We start from the raw sequence: 22,759 nt of genomic DNA on the forward strand, positions 1-22,759 counted from the left end.
GCTAGTTAGCTTGCCAACGCTAATGAAAGTTAGCTGATAAAAGTGCTCCGTCGCGATGTTTCGACCGTTAGAGGTCTTCCTTAGGCGTTGGAGCACAGTAAAAAAGTTAAAAAAAGTAAAAAGGTAAAAAAGTAAAAAAGTCTTGAAAAAGACTGTTAGTGCAAGTCCAAAGCAGCAGGTAGCAGTCTCTGTGTAAACAGTCCCAACAGAGAGCCAAAATTCTGATGCAATCTCGCCAAATCACTGATGATGTATGGCACTCTGCGATTAACAATATTTATTTATCTTCAATCTGTTTAAAACATAGGGTAATCCAGTTCAAGGTTGTTCACAGAGTCCACTGGCCAAAAGTGAAACTGGCTAAATTCAAACCTGAGTTGTATCCCAACTGCGACCGCTGTGAAAAAGAACCGGCAACATTGTCTCATATGTTTTGGTCATGTTCAAAATTAATCAAATTTTGGTAGTCTGTATTTAAATTCATCTCAAAAGCCTTGAGATTTAATATCAAGCAGGAAGATAGGATTGCATTATTTGGTGTTATACCAGCGATTCACAATAATCATTCACAACAGAGAGAAGTGGCATTTACCACACTTTTTGCTCGAAGACTTATACTGCTTAGATGGAAAGAAAAACACCCTCCATCTTTCAAACTTTGGCTTGTGGATCTCTTACATCACTTGTCATTGGAGAAAATAAAATACTCCACTAGGGGCTGTGCCAAAAAGTTTTTTAGTATCTGGCAACCCATATGTAGATCAGGTTAAAGAGATGGATCCCTTACTCATCATAAAGGACTAATGTTTCCTTTGTATTTGTAACTCATGGTTCTATTTTACAATTTTCTTTTACAAGTGCAACAGGGCTGTATTGAAAAACTATCGGCCGACATCAAATCTATCATTTTGCTCTAAAATTCTGAAGAAGTGGTTTCACGGCAGCTCGTGGACTATCTTACTGAGAATAATCTCTTTGAGCCACTGCAGTCTGCTTTTAGAAAATATTCCACAGAGACGGCTCTCACTAAAGTGGTGAATGATCCTCTGCTTACAATGGATTCAGACACCACTATGGTTCTGCTGCTGTTAGATCTCAGTGCTGCGTTTGATACTGTGGATCATCATATTCTACTTGATAGGCTGGAAAATCATTTTGGGATTACTGACAGTGCCCTTGCATGGTTGACATCATATCTGACCAGTCGTTCTCACTGTGTTTTGTATAATAACACTACCTCTAACCTTAGTGACATGAAATATGGGGTTCCACAGGGGTCTGTTTTAGGCCCCCTGCTTTTCTCCCTTTATATAGCACCCCTTGGGCACATATTGCGGCGTTTTGGGATTACCTTTCAGTGAACGTGAATGAAGACGGAAGCTCTTTAAGACGCGCTCCTAAATGTGATCAGTGCGCATGTCGCTCGTGCACACACCATCTCTCGCTCTATTTTGCAGACAAACGATCACAGAACAATTTTTTTTTTTCTTTTTGTTAATCAAATGACAGATCGTCGTCCTGAGGACTTGGTCAGCACCGGGTCCTGCTGCGCACGGAAGGATGACTAAGCAAGAGTTTCAGTGGGAAAGTGTCCATCATCCTCGTCATTCCATCAAGGAGTCAGGCTGAGTGCGTAAACACACAAACAGCAGTTATGCGAAAGATCCATGTGATCGGGCCCCGATTTCCGGTCACGTGATTGGATCGGGACATCCTACATGTCACACGGTTTTTCACAGTCCAGTTAGCAAGGCAACATTAAAGTACTCATGATTCTAAGTGTCTCTGCACACACGTGCTAATAAATAGTGGACTCTGATGTATTTTATTCGTCTCACTCTGAGCGTTAGCAGTTTCTGGAAAACGTCTCACTCTGCAATTCTCTGCATTTTTTGGCGTGTGCCACACATTTTAGAATGAGCAGAAACATCTCAATGACTGACAGACACAGGGAAATGAACCTGCTCTGTCCGAAAACAAAGCTTCTGAACTTTCATTTGAAAGTGATGGCTCAGATTTACAGACAGGAGATGACACATTTCACCCCAAAACTCTTAACTTTTCCAGAGTGTTGCATTTTACTGCCGCTGTGTACATGGACATGGAATATCTCCATGACGCTGTTTTTCACAGACTGCCTGACAGAGACGGATTTGTTACATTGGAAGAAGTCGGAATACATTATTTCCAGGAGTTAATGGACTTTACGTGCGACAATCGTGACAGAACTGAAGGCGAAGCTTCAGCCGACAATCACGGGTGCGCACTTGTTTGATTGTGTGGACTTTACATTTCGAAAACAATCTGGCATGTTCAGGATTGTGGAGCTGACAAGCTTCTTTTTTTCTTTGAGTGTGAATTGGGAGCTGGAAGATATATATATATGTGTGTGTGTGTGTGTGTGTGTGTGAGCGAGCTGCTCAGTACGTGCTGTTTCAATTCGCTCCTCTCAGCTGCATGAATGAATGTCTCCATAATGTTTTTTTGAACTCATAATTAATCGTGCACAAAGCTAAGCCTGGAGCAGAGATTGTTATTGACAGGCTGAGCGTTTATGGCTCATGGCCGCAGGTGCACAAAAACCTTCTAGGAACTGCTGCTTTAACTGTGACTCCATCAAAAGAAGTGTTCACTTAAAAAAAGACTCATAATAACACGACATCACACTTATGTCAGCATTAAAATTAATCTGTGCCTCAGTTCTTAACGTTAGAACTACATTCCATTGACGTGTACATTGGGATGCTTCTAATAGCTACATCACCTGTTGGAAACACCCGAGTACTCACGAGTACTTTGTTTTCGTAAGTCTCCGTAGATGTTTGCTGCGAATGATCTATACTTTGAAACCGGTCATGGAAGTGCACAAAGTAATCCCGGTGGATCATCGGATGGTCACTAACAGCCTAAATCTGAATTTTTACGATTTCAGTACGACATGTCCTTTAAAGCAAGTACAAAAAAACTGAAGAACAGTTTCTACCCAGCTGCTGTTAGACCTTTGAATGTCACTGGAACCAAACAAGCCAGGTCACATGACACACTTGGAATGAGGACAATATTTGTTTATGTGCAATATTTCAATTTATTTTCATTTATATAACACCAAATCACAACAGAGCTGCCTCAAGGCTCTTCACACAAGTAAGGTCTAGCCTTACTAACCCCCAGAGCAACAGTGGTAAGGAAAAACTCCCTCTGAGGAAAAAACCTCAAGCAGACCAGACTCAAAGGGGTGACCCTCTGCTTGGGCCATGATACAGACATAAATTACAGAACAATTTACAAAACAAATATACAGAAAATGTTGCCGGTTCACAGGACAGGAGGGTTTCAGAAACAGACACCACACCCATCTCTGGATGCAGCTGCACCTCAAACAGAGAGAAAAAACAATCAGGCATCAGTATTAAACAACAAGAAAAACAGAAGAAATACTAAAGTGATCACTGGCCATGAGACCTAAGCTTCACTAAAAGACCCAGAATTTAGATAAAATTGAGGCTGCGGCACACTCCATTTACTAATAAAATGAATTAAGAGAGCAAAAAGCATAGTAACATACTATGCCAGTATGCTAGCCATACTAAAGGGAAAATAAGTGCGTCTTAAGTTTGGACTTGAAAGTCACCACAGAATCTGACTGTTTTATTGATACAGGGAGATCATTCCACAGAACAGGGGCACGATAAGAGAAAGCTCTATGACCCGCAGACGTTTTATTCACCCTAGGGACACGAAGTAGTCCTGCACTCTGAGAACGCAGACACTGGGCCAGTACGTAGGGTCTAATTAGGTCAGCTAAATAGGGAGGTGCCAGTCTGTGAATAATTTTATAGGCTAGTCGCAGAACCTTAAAATCTGATCTCACTGGGACAGGAAGCCAGTGAAGAGATGCCAGAATGGGTGTAATGTGGTCAAACTTTCTGCTTCGTGTCAAAAGTCTGGCAGCAGCATTTTGAACCAATTGGAGACCCCTAATGCTGGAATGCAGTAAACCAGAAAATAGAACACTGCAGTAGTCCAAACAAGAAGAGACAAACACATGAATCAGGGTCTCAGCATCAGCCACAGACAGGATGGGGTGAATCTTTGCTATATTTTGCAGGTGGAAGAAAGCAGTCCTCTGAATATTTCTAATGTGGAGGTCAAAGGACAATGTAGGATCAAAAATTACCCCAGGTTCCTCACTTTGTCAGTGTGATGTAGACAGACGAGCCTAGGCTAAGCGTTAGCTCATCAAATTGATGCCGATGTCTCACTGGACCAAGAACCATCATTTCAGTCTTATCAGAGTTTAAAAGTAGGAAGTTGCTCAACATCCATCTTCTCACTGATGCAAGGCAATCTTCTAAGTATTTTATGTGAATGAGATTACCAGCAGTTATCGGCATGTATAACTGAGTATCATCAGCATAGCAATGAAAGGTAATCCCAAAACGCAACAATATATGCCCAAGGGGTGCTGCATCAAGGGAGAAAAGCAGGGGGCCTAAAACAGACACCTGTGGAACCCCATATTTCATATCACTAAGGTTAGAGGTAGTGTTATTGTACAAAACACAGCTTGAGAACGACTGGTCAGGTATGATGTCAACCATGGAAAGACACTCCCAGTTATCCCAAAATGATTCTCCAGCCAATCAAGTAGAATATGATGATCTACTGTATCAAATGCAGCACTGAGATCTAACAGCAGCAGAACCGTAGTGGTGTCTGAATCCATTGCAAGCAGAAGATCATTCACAACTTTAGTGAGAGCCGTCTCTGTGGAATGATATTTTCTAAAAGCAGACTGCAGTTGCTCAAAAAGATTATTCTCAGTAAGATAGTCCACGAGCTGCCCTGAAACCACTTTTTCCAGAATTTTAGAGCAAAATGACAGATTTGATATCGGCCGAAAGTTTTTCAATACACTAGGGTCAAGATTAGATTTCTTAAGTAATGGTTTAATCACTGCAGATTTGAAACATTTAGGAACAGATCCAGAAGTTAAAGAAAGATTAATAATTTCCAGCACAGTCAGCCCAAGAGTGGACCACAGGTCCTTAAACAGCTTTGTTGGTATAGGATCAAATAAACAGGTTGTGCTTTTTGTAGACGTTACAAGTTTTGTCAGCATGCCGAGTGAGATACTGTCAAATTCTGTAAATCTAGGTAACACCTCAGTAATGGCGCCCACCTCAATAGCAGGGTGTAGTGGCGGGATTAAGGCATGCTGGCATCCACTGCCAATGAAATATCCAGTTTCTATATATACTGATAAGTTCCCTTTTTTGCTACTATGTAATTATTTTTTATTGCACTTTGAACACACATTTTTCATTCTGTTACATTTTATATTTCATTTTCTTTTCTTCCCCAGATCTTTAAATTCTGCGTGTGGTTTACTCAGGTTTATATTTGCGCTGAAAGGCTGCACCTTACCTTTCATTGTACTTGCTACAATGACAATAAAGAATGTGTATCTGTATGACATGTATAAGAATAGTGTGACAGCGGTGAGATGCGCAGTCGGAATGACAGACTCATTCAAGGTGGAGGTGGGATTACACCAAGGATCAGCTCTGAGTCCTTTCTTGTTTGCAGTGGTGATGGACAGGTTGACGGATGAGATCAGACAGGCGTCCCCATGGACTATGATGTTTGCAGATGACATTGTGATCTGATTGTGCAATAAATTATGGAAGTAGACTGGACAGGTATACACACGACAACAGTGGTAAAAAATAAAATAAAAGCGCCTTGGGGCAACTGTTTGTTGTGATTTGGCGCTATACAAGAAAAAAGTTGATTGATTGATTGATTGACAGGTATGAAAGTAGGCAAAAACTGTGAAAAAATATGTGAAAACGTGATTACAAAGATCAGATCTGTAATTGCATACTATAGTAAAACAAAGCCACTCAAAAATAAGAAAAACATAATTTACCATGGTTTAATGAGTCAATTTGGGTGTTGATGAAGAAAAGAGATTATGCCCTAAAAATGTATTTGAAATCAGGCCTTTTAACGAGCCGGCTTATATATACAAATTTAAGAAATAAGGTCACCTCAAAATTGAGAGCTGCAAGAGCAAATTTTTTTCTGGAAATAATAAAAGAAGCAAGGGGAAACAATAGAGTTCTATGGAAAATATAGATAAACTTTTAGGTAAGACAAAATTAGCAAATGAAACAATTAAATTAAAAATCCATGCGGAAGATGAACCTGAACATTATGTAATTGCTGAATATTTTAATTATTACTTTTTAAATTCTGTCTTAGAATTAAGTAAACATTTTAAAAACGAACACCCCAACCAAATTTTAACTTGCACTAAAAGTTCCTTTAAGCTAAAATCTACAAATGAAACTACTGTGAACTAAGTTCTTTCATCTTAATCAAATTCTAAAGCAAAGGATATTTACGGACTTGATACCATATTTCTTAAAAAATACAATCTTTTGCATTTCCTTTGACAAAAATAATTAATGGCTCATTTGACGAGTGCACTTTCCCTACTGCATTAAAAACTGCAGTTATAATTCCAATTTATAAATCAGGAGATAAGAAAGTTGTGAGCAATTATAGACCAATTAGTATAATTCCTGTCTTCTCAAAAGTTATAGAAAAAATTGTGGCTGAACAGTTGACAGTACATCTTGAAGAAAATGACCTTCTGCATCCTTTGCAGTTCAGCTTCAGAAAAAAATCTTTCGACTGAGACAGCTTATTGTTACCTTCTGGAGTCAATCAAGTTAAGCCTTGATTCGGGAAAGGTGGTTGGCGCTGTTTTTTAGACCTGCGTAAGGCTTTTGACACAGTAAGTCACATGGTGTTACTTTCTAAATTAATAAAGTACAACCTCTCCACGGATACCCTTTGTTGGATAAAATCTTATCTACATGGGCGCTCTCAGTGTGTACGTGTTAATGGCGTACTGTCACAGCTGGGAGTGTGCACCATGGGAGTACCACAAGGCTCTGTCCTGGGGTCACTGTTGTTCAGTCTATATATCAATGACCTCCCATCCGTGTGTGATGGTGTAGGTGTGCAGATGTACGCTGATGACACTGTCATTTACACGGATGGGAAGGACTCTGAACAAGTGGCAGCTAAATTATCAGTAGCAATGAACAAAATTTCTGATTGGCTTAATGACTCCTGCCTAACAGAATAACAAATATTTAGGCATAATTTTGGACTCAAAACTAACTTTTAGCAACCATATAAAAAAGGTTTGTCATACACTGAAATATAACTTGTCAAATTTCAGAGGTATAAGAAATTCTCTGAGCATCCAAGGAGCCAAAATTTACATGAATGCAATGATAATGTCTCACTTAACTTTTGGAATTTCATGTTGGTCACAAGCAAATAAGACAACAATGAAACCACTGGAATCAATCCATAAACAGGCACTTAAAATTACTGATGGAAAATCACGATTATATCATCATTGCAAAATACTTGGCAAACATAAAATGCTGAGTTTTGAAAACATGGTTGTATTTTTAAACTTACGTCTGTTGTTTAAAATTATTAATAATATGGCTCCTCCACCGCTGAAAATGTTTGCTACATTGACCTCTGAACAGATGACCAGAACAACAAGGTCCACATGCCAGGGTCAGTGTGGCATCCCCAAAAGAAAGACTGCACTTGGCCAATCAGCTTTTTCCTTTAAAACTATAACTGAATGGAATAAATTACCAATAGAGTTAAAACTATGTAAAGATTACACAAAGTTTAGCATCAACTTAAAAAAACATTTAATAATGATTGAGATATGTCACCATTAATGAACTGATGGGGAGGGGATGGGGGGTGTGGGGTGTGTAGTTTATTTGTAATTATATTTATGTAGAGTTAGGTGATATACTCGTAGTGTTTTTTAATGGTTGATTAATATAGAATGTGTTTTAAATGTTTTTGCTATTGTGTATGTACATAGATTGTATTAATGTGTATATAGACTGTATTGTTTTATGATATGTGTTTTGTATGTCAAAGGGACTGCAGATGGAAATTAGCTCTGAGAGCTATAGTCTGGTACAATGCATCTTTTTAATGTTTTATTGATTAATGCTTTTGTACATGGTAAATGCCAAATAAACTAAATACAATACAAAATACAAGACAGTAGTGAGACCAGCTATGTTGGACAGCTTAGAGATGGTGGCACAAACAAAAAGACAGGAGGCGGAGCTGAAGATGTTGAGATTCCCTTTGGGAGTGACAAGAATGGACAAGATTAGGAATGAACATATCAGAGGGACAGCTCAGGTGGGACGGTTTGGAGACAAAGTCAGAGAGGCGAGATTGAGATGGTTTGGACATGTGCAGAGGAAGGACCCAGGGTATATAGGGAGAAGGATGCTGAGGACGGAGCCACCAGCCAGGAGGAGAAGAGGGAGGACAAAGAGGAGGTTTATGGATGTGCTGAGGGAGGACATGCAGGTGGTTGGTGAGACAGAAGAAGATAGAGACCAGGGTGAAATGGAGACAACTAATCTGCTATGGAGCCCCCTAACGGGAGCAGCTGAAAGAAAGATCAAGAAATGCAAACAACAATAATAAATAATAATAATAATAATAATAAAAATAACAAAAATGCTCCACTTAAAATCTGAAATATTTGACAGACTTCTTTTTGACATCATACCCTACTGTCACTTGCTCATGGGACCAACTTCCGTCCGCCACCCGTGACCTCAGACACAGAGAGGGGACGATGAGACCGTGTGTCCAAATCTAAATCATGTTAGACACCGTATCCAAATCTCATCATGGTTCATTCTGCCCTCATGGAGCTAAAATGGCGGTGAAAGGCGAGTGCACTAATTCTGGCGTCAGGCCAGGTGCGGCGTCAGGATGCTAATGTTAGTATGTTGTTCTCACCTTTTCTCTGCACAGGTGAGTGGAGACCTCATGCAGGTGCAGGTAGTCTCTGAGCTCCTTCACTTTCAGCTTCATGAGCTCTGCCCGCTCCAACAGGTTGCCGTAGAAACGTTGACAGGTGTGGCAAAGACGTGGGCGTGGCTCCTGGTGTGCCGAGCAGTGACTGCAGTAGTTCTTTTTGCAGTCTGCACATACGTGCTGAAAGACATGCAATTTAAAAAAAAATCCTCAACATCTGACCACATTAAAGCACAGATGAGTGATACTGCCACCTAGAGTTCATATGTTCAAATGAAGAGGAAAAAACAAGTGAAGGGGAAATGAGCAGCAGAAATGAGGGTGAACCTGTTTTGTCCCACTGGAACAACAACTGTTGCCAAAGTGTATCACTGTCATTTTCTACTCGCAATAAAAATATCAAAGGTACTAATGCAACGTTTTCCACTTATAAAAATAATAATAATAATTTGGGCATAAATGGGTTAATGACAGTCAAATGATTCTCCTCATGTGTTGGATTAATGATGAAATAATAAAAAAAAAAGTTAAAACAAATATGTGAAACAGTGTTTGAGATGGCAGTGACAGGACAGAAATCAGTGGGAGTCATTTAAAAAGGCAATCAATCAATCAATAATAATAATCATCATCATCGAACACAAGGAACTTAACATGCAGTTATTAATTTATTATTAATTACTGGCTATTGTTGAGAAATGAAATGTAATTACCATATTTTATGGCATATGAACTGTGGGGTTAGGGTGGGAGGTCCTGCAACTTACGTATTGAAAATTCACATTTGATACAAACAATAGTTTATATCAGACTTTCCCAGAAATCAAAGCAGGAAACAAAATGCTAATAAAAAGTACATGATAAAATGTACAAAAAAAGAACAGATAATTACAAAAAAAACTAGGACTGCAAGCAGTCATATATGGGCCCTCGTTCTGCGCGGCCACCTACCCAAGCCAGCGCGTCCCCTTATGACCAGATGTGGGCAGGTACATACAGGTGCAAGCACTCATCCCACAGTTCAAATTTCAAGCAAATCACACAATGCATGAAGGAGTTATGACATGTTGATGGTTCATCAACTAGGGGGCGCTCAGAGCACAAACAGAGGGGGCAGGTGTGTTCAGGGGCCAACTGTCATCATACATGTAAATTTTCAAGTCAATCAGGCACAACATGGAGTTATCATGACTTGATGTTCAATGGCGAAGGGCCAAAATGGCGGCGCCATAGCGGCCACACCCTTCAACATAGAGAAATCTTTCGATAACTTTTGATCAGTATCATCTCTGGATGCTGTAAAAGAAATCTGAAGTGCATTGGAGGTTGTCATGCTCGACCTGTGTATCAATTTTCATGATGATATGACAAAATTAAAGCCATCAAAAGGAAGAACGTAATTTCATGGCGAAAGGGCGATATTCGGCACACCGCCACACAGACGCTATTACTCGTAACTTCACGGCGATTATCGCCTGTGTTCACCAACTTGTTCTGCATTTTTTTTTAGAAATGGAAGGAAGTTGATGGGGTTAACTATGTGACATCAGTACCTGTTTAAGTATAATGTTCCATGGCGGAGGGTCAAAATGGCGGGGCCATAGCGGCCACACCCTTCGACATAAAATAAAGATTTTGATAACTTTTGATCAGTATCACCTCTGGATGATCTGAAAGAAATTTGAAGTACACTGGACAAAATCCCAAGGAGGAGTTCGTTCAAATACAACATGTGTAAATCACGCCAAAATGACCAAAAAATTAAAAATGGCCGACTTCCTGTTTGGAGTAGACCCATGGTGCAAGACACTTTTTTTGTACGTCTATGCAAGTCACACATGTGTACCAATTTTCATCTCCCTACTACAAAAAAATCCCTATGGGGAGGGGTTTTTGAAAGATTCAAGGGGGCGCTATTGAGGCATTTTGCCCCGCTCACGGGCGGCGCCCATATGAATTTTAAGAGGTTGTTGTGCTTGACCTGTGTATCAGTTTTCATGATGATATTACAAAATTAAAGCCGTCAAAAGGAAGAACGTAATTTCATGGCGAAGGGGCGAAATTCGGGGCGAAATTCGGTACGCCGCCACACAGAAGCCGCTACTCGTAAATTCACGGTGATCAACTTGTTCTGCATGTTTTAGAAGTGGAAGGAAGTTGATGGTGTTAAGTATGTGACATCAGTACCTGTTTAAGTATAATGTTCCATGGCGAAGGGTCAAAATGGCGGCACCATAGCGGCCACACCCTTCGACATAAAGAAAAGCTTTCGATAACTTTTGGTCAGTATCGTCTCTGGGTGATGTGGAAGAAATTTGAAGTGCATTGGACAAAATCCCTAGGAGGAGTTCATTCAAATACAACATGTGGAAATCACACCAAAACGACAACAAAATTCAAATTGGCTGACTTCCTGTTTGGAGTAGACCCATGGTGCAAGAGACTTTTTGTACGTCTATGCAAGTCACATATGTGTACCAATTTTCATCTCCCTACACCAAAAAACCCTAAGGGGAGGGGTTTTTGAAAGTTTCAAAGGGGCGCTATTGAGGCATTTTGCCCCCGCCCATGGGCGATGCCCCTATGATTTGTAAGAGGTTGTCGTGCTCGACCTGTGTATCAATTTTCATGATGATATGACAAAATTAAAGCCGTCAAAAGGAAGAACGTAATTTCATGGCGAATGGGCAATATTCGGCACGCCGCCACACGGACGCCGTTACTTGCAACTTCACGGCATTCATGGCCTACATTCACCAACTTGTTCTGCATGTTTTAGAAGTGGAATGAAGTTGATTGGGTTACGTATGTGACATCAGGACCTCTTAAAGTAAAAATAGGACATTTCCAGCCACCACCGGGGGGCGCTATGGCAGAGGTGGGAGCTTAATATATGCAGACGTTCAGGGCGGAGTCCTCATCATGTCCAGCAACTTTGAAGGATCTACGATGAAGTATGTGGGCGTGACAGCCATTCAAAATTAAACGGCGTGCTCCGAAAAGCTCGCCAAAATCTGACGACCCCTAGCAGCCATGCCTTTTGACCTAATTAGAATCTTTTGATAACTTTTGATCACCATTGTGTCATGATGATGTTGACCAAATTTGAAGACGATCGGATGAAATCCCAAGGACGAGTTTGTTCAAATGTAAGTAGTGGAAATGGCCAAAAATGGCAAAAATTAGCTCAAAATCGAAACTTAAAATCAAAATGGCCGACTTCCTGTCGATATTGCCCCATGACAATAAGAGACTTTTTTGTGCGTCCCGGCATGGTAAATATGTGTACCGAATTTCGTGAGGCAGCGACGAAAAAAAAAAACAATGCGGAGGGGTTTTGAAAATTTTTAGGGGGCGCTATTTCACAATATCGCTGCGACCATGTGCGACACCCCCAAAATATCGAATTTCGGATCCGGCCAGATGACTTTGGAAAGTTTGGTGACTTTTCGAGCACAGGAACAGGCCAAAATTTCGATTTCAAGAGTGAGAAGAAGAAGAATAATAATAACTAGGACTGCAAGCAGTCATATACGGGCCCTCGTTACGCGCAACCACCTACCCAGGCCAGTGTGTTCTCTTGTGACCAGATGTGGGTATGTGTGTACAGGGGCAACCACTCATCCCACAGTTCAAATTTCAAGCAAATCACACAATGCATGAAGGAGTTATGACATGTTGATCGTTCATCCACTAGGGGGCGCTCAGTGTACAAACAGAGGGGCCAGGTGTGTTGAGGGGCCAACCATCATCATACATGTGAAGTTTCAAGTCAATCAGGCAAAGCATGAAGGAGTTATCATGACTTGATGTTCCATGGCGAAGGGTCAAAATGGCGGCACCATAGCAGCCACACCCTTCAACATAGAGAAAAGCTTTCATTAACTTTTGGTCAGTATCATCTCTGGATGCTGTTAAACAAATTTGAAGTGCATTGGACAAAATCCCTAGGAGGAGTTCGTTCAAATACAACGTGGAAATCATTTTAAAATGAGAAGAAAATTCAAAATGGCCGACTTCCTGTTTGGAGTAGACTTATGGTGCAAGAGACTTTTTTGGACGGCTATGCAAGTCACACGTGTACCAATTTTCATCTCCCTACTCCAAAGAAACCCCTATGGGGAGGGATTTTTGAAATTTTCAAGGGGGCGCTATTGAGGCACTTTACCCCGCCCATGGGCGAGGCCCCTATGAATTGTAGGAGGTTGTCATGCTTGACCTGTGTATCAATTTTCATGATGATATGACAAAATTAAAGCCGTCAAAAGGAAGAATGTAATTTCATGGCGAAGGGGCGATGTTCGGTACGCCACCACAGAGAAGCCGTTACTCGTAAGTTCACAGCGATCATCGCCTATGTTCACCAACTTGTTCTGCATGTTTTAGAAGTGGAAGGAAGTTGATGGTGTTAAGTATGTGACATCAGTACCTGTTTAAGTATAATGTTCCATGGCGAAGGGTCAAAATGGCGGCGCCATAGCGGCCACACCCTTCAACATAAAGAAAAGCTTTCGATAACTTTTGGTCAGTATCGTCTGTGGGTGATGTGGAAGAAATTTGAAGTGCATTGGACAAAATCCCTAGGAGGAGTTCGTTCAAACACAACGTGGAAATCACGCCAAAATGAGAAGAAAATTCAAAATGGCCGACTTCCTGTTTGGAGTAGACCCATGGTGCAAGAGACTTTTTGTACGTCTATGCAAGTCACACGTGTACCAATTTTCATCTCCCTACTCCAAAAAACCCCTAAGGGGAGGGGTTTTTGAAAGTTTCAAGGGGGCGCTATTGAGGCATTTTTCCCCGCCCATGGGCGACGCCCCTATGAATTGTAAGAGGTTGTCGTGCTCGACCTGTGTATCAATTTTCATGATGATGTGACAAAATTAAAGCCATCAAAAGGAATAACATATTTTCATGGCTAATGGGCAATATTCGGCACGCCGCCACACGGACGCCGTTACTCGTAACTTCACGGCGTTCATCGCCTATGTTCACCAATTTGTTCTACATGTTTTAGAAGTGGAATGAAGTTGATTGGGTTAAGTATGTGACATCAGGACCTCTTAAAGTAAAAATAGGACCTTTCCCGCCACCACCGGGGGATGCTATGGCGCAGGTGGGAACGTAAGATATGTAGACGTTCAGGGCGGAGCCCTAATCATGTCTAGCAAGTTTGAAGGATCTACGATGAAGTATGTGGGCGTGACAGCCGTTCGAAGTGAAATGGTGTGCTCCGAAAAGCTCGCCAAAGTTTGACGACCCCTAGCAGCCACGCCTTTTGACTTAATTAGAATCTTTTGATAACGTTTGATCACCATTGTGTTGTGTTCGGATGAAATCCCTAGGACGAGTTCGTTCAAATGTGTAGTGGAAATGGCCAAAAATGGCAAAAATTTGCTCAAAATCGACTTCCTGTCGATATTTCACCATAACAGTAAGAGACTTTTTCGTGCGTCCTGGCATGGTAAATATGTGTACCGAATTTCGTGAGGCTACGACGAAAAAAGCCCAATGCGGAGGGATTTTTGAAAATTTCTAGGGGGCGCTATTTCGCGATTTTCTGCGACCATGTGCGACGCCACCAAAATATCGAATTTCGGATCTGGCCGGACAACTTTGGAAAGTTTGGTGAGTTTTTAAGCATGGGAAGAGGCCGAAATTTCGATTTCAAAAGTGAGAATAATAATAACAATAATAAATAATAATAATAATAAACAGCGCAATTACAATAGGGTCCTCGTAGGACGTTGCCTACTCGGGCCCTAATAATAAATATAAATAATAATAATAATAAACAGCGCAATTACAATAGGGTCCTCGTAGGACGTTGCCTACTCAGGCCATAATAAACAGCGCAATTACAATAGGGTCCTCGTAGGACGTTGCCTACTCGGGCCCTAATAATAAACAGCACAATTACAATAGGGTCCTCGTAGGACGTTGCCTACTCGGGCCCTAATAATAATAATAATAATAATAATAACAATAATAAACAGCGCAATTACAATAGGGTCCTCGTAGTACGTTGCCTACTCGGGCCCTAATAATAAATAGTAATAATAATAATAAATAGTGCAATTACAATAGGGTCCTCGTAGGACGTTGCCTACTCGGGCCCTAATAATAAACAGCGCAATTACAATAGGGTCCTCGTAGGACGTTGCCTACTCGGGCCCTAATAATAATAATAATGAACGGCGCAATTACAATAGGGTCCTCGTAGGACTTTTTCCTTCTCGGGCCCTAATAATACTAATAATAAAATAATAATAATAATAATAAACAGCGCAATTACAATAGGGTCCTCGTAAGACTTTTTCCTACTCGGGCCCTAATAATAAACAGCGCAATTACAATAGGGTCCTCGTAGGACTTTTTCCTCCTCGGGCCCTAATAAATATAATAATAATAATAATAATAAAAAAACAGCACAATTACAACAGGGTCCTCGTAGGACTTTTTCGTCCTCGGGCCCTAATAATAATAATAATAATAATAATAATAATAATAAACTGAACTGAGGTCCATTACTAGCTTGCCTCTGTTTAAAGCTAAGTTAAAAACATACTTGTTCAGGGCAGCTTTTTGCACATAATTACTTTGACACTTTTTTGTCTATTTTTATTCTATTTTGGATGCCCTTATTGTGTTTTTCGTAGTTCTTTTCATTTAATCTCTAGCTGGTGCTATTGGAAAGCACTTTGGTTCAGTGAAAACTGTTGTAAAGTGCTACAGAAATAAAACTTGATTGATTGATAATAAACAGTGCAATTACAACAGGGTCCTCGTCTGACTTTTTCCTACTCGGGCCCTAATAAAATCAATAAAATGAGTTAAAGCACTAAATTATTAACCTCTAATGAAATTTAACATTTTCTTCTAACTTTTCCCCAATAACTTTTTTAACAGCATTTCTAATCATCTTAGTTTGACTTTGGATTATTTAATTATTTTACTTTGCAACCAGAAACAAAATTATTTCAAAACCAAAAAGGGTCACAGCTCTCCTTCGCTCATATTTGGTGGGTGAGCCCACGGAGCTGCAGCAGCTACCTGACCAAGGGGCGCCAACAGGAAGACCTCAGACTGAAAACGAGAGATATTTCAGGACTTTATTCTCATTAGCTCTTTCTTTAAACCAGCTATGACTGAAACATTTCAACATTTGCTCACCTAACAAGACTAAAACATCAGAATTCTCATTTGGTCTCGCTTCTTTGCGGCTGGATGGGGGCAGAATGTGGTCATCGGTCAGGTTACTGATGACATCTGGGTAATAAAAGCCTGAGCAGTAAAACTTGCCTAAGCCGTCATCGTATAAACCGGACAGTCACACTCACTGGACAAAAGCAAACGTCCCAGTGTTTTTATCTGGTTTTCCATGTAATGAACACCTTATACAAAGGATTTTGTGTAACAGATTTTCACTCATATCAGATAAAATGTCCTGTCCATCCACGACCCATTTCCATTAAAAACCCCTTGCATGTACCAAAAAAAGCAGTCTGGTTGTGCCCAGAAACAGAAGTACAAAATTAAAGTTCAGCACTAACGCTCACTGGTTTGAGCAAAGTGGTTTCCGTATTTCCTTTATTAAAAGACCGGCCATTTTTTGTTTTTTCAAACCGTGCTCAGACACGGGACTGCAGTCTGACACCACAGTCTGCACCTGCTAAATCAGACACCACAAAAGGCTGTGATTTGCCACTTTTACGTTTTCACTCCGTCCTCTCTCATTACACTGATTACATATCAATCATGGATCAGATACATTTGGCAGAAAAGTCCACAAATATGACAACATGAAGTCAAAAAACTATAAAGACACTCAAATGACCCTCCATTCATGGAGGAAATTGTACAGATTACCTTTGGTTTGGAGATTGATGATTGTAGAAAGAAGCTCATTGAGGGACAAATTAATCCAGACAAAGCAAAAAGAAAAATTGCACACAATGGAGAACTTTAAAACTGTCACTTTCCACACCACTCTTTTTGCAGGAAAACAATAAAAATGCAACCCGGAGCCCTTCTTTTGATGGCTCGTACAATCAGCAATGAAATACCCTGTTGGTATCAGTTGTGTAGACAGTCGTAAATAAAGTGAAAGAGCAAACCTGCTACACATGCAATGCGGAAGTTGCCATCCAATACTGCTGTGTAAGCACATATCACATGATCCATGGTGTCACCTGCACATCATCTACAGTGAGGAAAATAAGTATTTGAACACCCTGCGATTTTGCAAGTTCTCCCACTTAAAAATCATGGAGGGGTCTGAAATTTTCATCTTAGGTTCATGGCCGCTGTGAGAGACATAATGTAAAAAAACAAAATCCAGAAATCACAATGTATGATTTTTTAAATAATTTATATGTATGTTACTGCTGCAAATAAGTATTTGAACACCTGTGAAAATCAATGTTAATATTTGGTACAGTAGCCTTTGTTTGCAATTACAGAGGTCAGACGTTTCCTGTAGTTTATCACCAGGATCTCACACACTGCAGCAGGGACTTTGGTCCAATCCTCCATACAGATCTTCTCTAGATCTTTCAGCGTTGGAGTTTCAGCTCCCTCCAAAGTTTTTCTATTGAGTTCAGGTCTGGAGACTGGCCAGGTCACTCCAGGACCTTGAATTGCTTCTTACGGAGCCCCTCCTTAGTTGCCCTGGCTGTGTGTTTGGGGTCATTGTCATGCTGGAAGACTCAGCCATGACCCATCTTCAATGCTCTTACTGAGGGAAGGAGGTTGTTTGCCAGAATCTCGCAATACATGACCCCATCCATCCTCCCTTCAATACGGTGCAGTCGTCCTGTCCCCTTTGCAGAAGAACACCCCCAGAGTATGATGTTTCCACCCCCATGCTTCACGGTTGGGATGGTTTTCTTGGGGTTGTTCTCATCCTCTAAACACGGTAAGTGGAGTTGATTCCAAAAAGCTCTATTCTGGTCTCATCTGACCACATGACCTTCTCCCATGCCTCCCCTGGATCATCCAGATTGGTCACTGGTGAACTTCAAACTGGCCTGGACATGTGCTGGCTTGAGCAGGGGGACCTTGCTGCCCTGCAGGATTTTAAACCATGACAGCATCATGTGTTACTAATGTAATCTTTGTGACTGTGGTCCCAGCTCTCTTCAGGTCATTGACCAGGTCCTCCTGTGTAGTTCTGAGCTTTCTCAGAATCATCCTTACCCCACAAAGTGAGATCTTGCATGGAATCCCAGACCAAGGGAGATTGATCATAACAGTTGTTGTCTTCTACCAAGCTGCTTGCCTGTTGTCCTGTAGTCCATGCCAGCCTTGTGCAGGTCTATAGTTTTGTCCCTGGTGTCCTTAAACAGGTCTTTAGTCTTGGCTATGGTGGACAGATTGGAGTGTGATTGATTGAGTGTGTGAACAGATGTCTTTTATACAGGTAACAAGTTCAAACAGGTGCAATTAATACAGGTAAAGAATGCAGAATAAGAGGGCTTCTTAAAGAAAAATTAACAGGTCTGTGAGAGACAGAATTCTTGCTGGTTGGTAGGTGATAAAATACTTATTTGCAGCAGTAACATACAAATAAATGATTAAAAAAAAAATCATACCTTGTGATTTCCGGATTTTTTTTTTTTAGATTATGTCTCTCACAGTGGACATGCACCTAAGATGAAAATTTCAGACCCCTCCGTGATTTCTAAGTGGGAGAACTTGCAAAACCGCAGGGTGTTCAAATACTTATTTTCCTCACTGTATTCCAAAAGACAACCCAAATATTCTGGGTCACATGGTTTAACCCTGATGGGTTTAATGAACTGTTCAGTAACCCACTGAAATAATTTGTCCAGTGGCAAATATCGTGTACTCTGTCAGTCTCGAGTGGATTTGGAGTTTTGATGGACGAGAAAGACAAAGAGCTGTATTCAGCAGAACCAGCTTCCTGGTTTCTAGATGTACCATTAAGCCCTTGTGTTTGCTACAGAAGAGAGCCATTAGGGTATAGAGAGCCTACTAATAACCTGTTTATTGCAACCAATCAACTAAAACTGAAGGATTTTGCTGCCTCAAAAATTGCTCTTATGTGGAAAGCTAAGCTTGGTGAACGCTCTCTGATTGCTGTTGCCAGATCAGCTTTGCAGGTTGGATCCTTGTCATGGAGAAAGTTGAAAACAACAGAGAAAGTTGGAGCCAGATTGATGAAGAGTACTGTTTGTCACTCATTAAGTCCATGCCTCAGAGACTGCAAGCTGTTATAAAAGCCAGAGGTGGTACAACAAAATACTAGCGATGTATTGGAGTGTTCTTTTGTTTTTCATGATTCCATAATTTTTTCCTCAGAATTGAGTGATTCCATATTTTTTTCCCTCTGCTTGGTCTAAAAAAATAACCATTACTGACTGCCACAATTTGTTTCCTGATTTCTTATAGTGTTTCTTAAAGCCAGAAAGTTGCCATTTGAAATTACTTTAGTTTTGTGTCATGTCTGTGATCTACTTTTTTTCTACAAAATTAAACAACTGAATGAACATCCTCCGAGACCAGTGATTCCATAATTTTTGCCAGGGGTTGTACAACACAGAAGTGTCCTTTTGTTTTCTGGAGTTAAGCTTTGGAATGCTCTGAATGACAAAATCCAGTGTTGTACAAATGTTTAGAAGTTCAAAAAAGGATATGTATAAGATGTATAAGGATAAAATTATGAGGGAATACAGTAAATCTGAAGTCATGTGAATGGAACTGTTAGAGACAGATCCTTACTAATGATGTTTATTTGATGTTTGGTGACTGATGAGGTGATGGTGTTGGGGATGAAATAGTGGAAGAATATGATTTTGAATGTATGTTATAAGGGACAATGTTACAAGATTTATCTTCTTTTGTCCATGAAAACTTTAAATTTTTTCATGAATAAAGACTGATTGATTGATTGATTATGAACGCTGGGGGCAGTCGGATTTGAGCAGGATTCGCCAAGGACTGATTGCAAATGTGGATGGAACCCAGCTCACTCAGGGATCATGACAGGCTCCTCTCAGTGCAGCTGCAGTGGTGAGGACATTAAACAACCTTCAAGAAAGCTCTCCGTCTGATGTCTGCTCAACTATTAAGCATATACCAACCTCTACGAAGGACTCGGAGGACATCAACTAAAGACTTTTACAAGACAAAACCGGACATGAATGGATGTTCAGGATATTTGAGTCAGAGCTGCAGTGAGCTGGTAGTACTGCAGAAGAGAAAAAAATTATTTCACAATTAAATGTGGTTTACCAGCTGAATATTCAACAGCCTTTTTCCCCCAAAAATAGCTGCCAAATGATCTCATCTGTAAGAACAGCAAAAATTTATAAAAGAAATGTCACCAGTATTAAAAACATAAGTTCTGGTGGCACAGATCAGACTGTGAAATGTACTCAACAAAGCTGGATGAAGCTAAAACACCGTGAAAGCATTTCTTTTTTAGTGAAAAAGGTCATCAATCAATCACCGACACCACGTCACCTGACAGTAACTGTGGGCGTGGCTTACCTTCCTGACCTGTGCATCAAAGCGTCCTCCACATGCCTTACAGGTGTGTTCCAGCGGCGGTGGTGACGGATGACTGCTGTAGCCTGAGTTGGTGTAGGACTGACCACGGCGCTCACTGCCAGCAGAGTCTTCATCCACTCCAAGAGACTCCATGCACAACCAGTTACAGCAGGACGCCCACATCCCTGCACCCAGAGCCCAGAGCCGTCAGCCAAGACCCCAAGTCAGAACAAGGCACCAAGGCCACCGAGAGCAACTTCAACTAACAACATGTCACCAAGGCCACCGAGAATGAGTTTAACTCGGGTAAGTGTACCCATTAAGCCCACTTTCAACTTTGATGTCAATTTCCAAAAAAAGGAAAATATATATTTTGCAATCCATTACTTCATCCAATCAAATGGTTTGTTACTTCTATGACATTTTTTTTATTGCATACAAATCACATTTTCTAATGTTGTGTTAGCCCCACCCCAAAGTACACAGTCTCTGGACCCCTGACTAGAAGACAACCAAAAACTTTGGTGTTTTGGGACCTGTCAGATTTCATTCATTTTCTTCAACTCAGTCAACACGTCACTGAGGCCAAAGAGAACATCTTCGACGAAGTCAACGCGTCACTGAGGCCACCGAGAACAACTTCAACTAACCCCAAGGCCTCGAAGACGACTTCAACTAACTCAACACATCACAGAGGTCTCGAAGACAACTTCAACTAACTCAACGCGTCACTGAGGCCAAAGAGAACATCTTCGACGAAGTCAACGCGTCACTGAGGCCACCGAGAACAACTTCAACTAACCCCAAGGCCTCAAAGACGACTTCAACTAACTCAACACATCACCGAGGTCTCAAAGACAACTTCAACTAACTCAACGCGTCACTGAGGCCAAAGAGAACATCTTCGACGAAGTCAACGCGTCACTGAGGCCACCGAGAACAACTTCAACTAACCCCAAGGCCTCGAAGACAAGTTCAACTAACTCAACACATCACCGAGGTCTCGAAGACAACTTCAACTAACTCAACACATTACCAAGGCCTCAAAGACAACTTCAACTAAGTCAACATGTCACCGAGACCACAGAGGACAACTTCAACTAACTCAACGCGTCACTGAGGCCACCGAGAACATCTTCGACAAAGTCAACACGTCACCATGGCCACAAGAGCAACTTCAACTAACTCAACACATCAACAAGGCCACAAGAGCAGCTTCAACTAACTCAACACATCAACAAAGCCACAAGAGCAACTTCAACTAACAACACGTCACCGAGGCCACCGAGATCAATTTCAACTAACAATGAGAGCAACATGAACCAGATATACTCCAGTTTAATTGGTAAACTCTGGACAAGCTACGTGTGATAAACTGTACTTCTGTGTAATAAACTTTTCTGTCAAAAATGACGGAATATTAAGTGTTTCTCAACATAAATTTAACTTTCATCCTGTATAACGATAATGATAACAATAATAATGATAATAATAATTACTTTATTCAAGAGTAGATGATGTGTACACAGGTCTATATGTGGGCAGCTGCAGACTGATACGGCGAAGTTCAGTTCGGATCCCAGCGGCAGATAGTTAAATCATACTGTTCAATGTGTTTAGTCAGTCGAATGATCAGGTTTGAGCATGCTTAAAACGTTAAAAAAAAAAACATTTTTGTTGCTCACTTTGAAAACGATCAGAATGCTCACGGAGTTTGGCACGGAGCAGCTAGCATGCTAACTCCAGGCGACTTTGTGAAGTCGAATGAAAGTCTGACAGAAGTGAAAACCACTAGCGATTATCTCACAACTCCTCACCAGAACCGAACCATCTGATGGAGCGGAACCGGGCCAGCAGCTCTTTAGAACACTGAGCGACACTTACCTGTGAAGTTAGCTCTCTCAGCTAGCAGAGTTAGCACGGAGCTAATGGACCGCTGCGATCTGTCAGTTCAGCTTCATGAGTCAGCAGATCGGTCACAACGAAAGACACAAATCCGACAATCAAAGAAACAAACTCAGAACAACAAAGTCAGGAGGCGCACATACACCCCATAGAGGAAGACAGCCGCCGGCAGGGGGCGCTACAGCGCCCACAAACACTGCGGACTCTGCCTGAAAAAACATCCAAAGTAAGAAAAAAAAAAGATATATATCATTTCAAAAATCATTTTTTGTGGCATTATCTCACAAACCCTCAACACATTTCAATGAAACCTGCATCGTTTTTTTTTTAAGTTTCATTTTTTTTTTCATTTTTTCATTTTTCTGATTGGTCAATCTCCATCACGTGATTATGAGTCGAACTTTATTTTTGCTTTACGTGTACAGAAATTATGTTTTCA

At 40.9% G+C, this 22,759-nt stretch overlaps 1 protein-coding gene across 2 annotated transcripts in view; it reads right to left on the minus strand.

Moving 5' to 3' along the window:
- Positions 1 to 22,505, minus strand: part of rffl (ring finger and FYVE-like domain containing E3 ubiquitin protein ligase) — a 128,806-nt gene extending 106,301 nt beyond the window's left edge. Inside the window, exons 1-3 of one of the 2 annotated variants that reach the window (XM_034168700.1) lie at positions 22,298 to 22,505; positions 20,416 to 20,617; positions 8,884 to 9,081 (exon numbers count right to left, since the gene is read on the minus strand). In XM_034168700.1, the coding sequence (XP_034024591.1) occupies positions 8,884 to 9,081; positions 20,416 to 20,598 (381 nt within the window). In that variant the 5' untranslated portion in view covers positions 20,599 to 20,617; positions 22,298 to 22,505. The remainder of the gene's footprint in view (positions 1 to 8,883; positions 9,082 to 20,415; positions 20,618 to 22,297) is intronic. The other variant, XM_034168699.1, reaches the window with a different exon arrangement.
- Between the last annotated feature and the right edge of the window lie 254 nt (positions 22,506 to 22,759).

Source organism: Thalassophryne amazonica, chromosome 4, assembly GCF_902500255.1.
Source record: "Thalassophryne amazonica chromosome 4, fThaAma1.1, whole genome shotgun sequence".
In the NCBI taxonomy this organism is placed as follows: Eukaryota; Metazoa; Chordata; class Actinopteri; order Batrachoidiformes; family Batrachoididae; genus Thalassophryne; species Thalassophryne amazonica.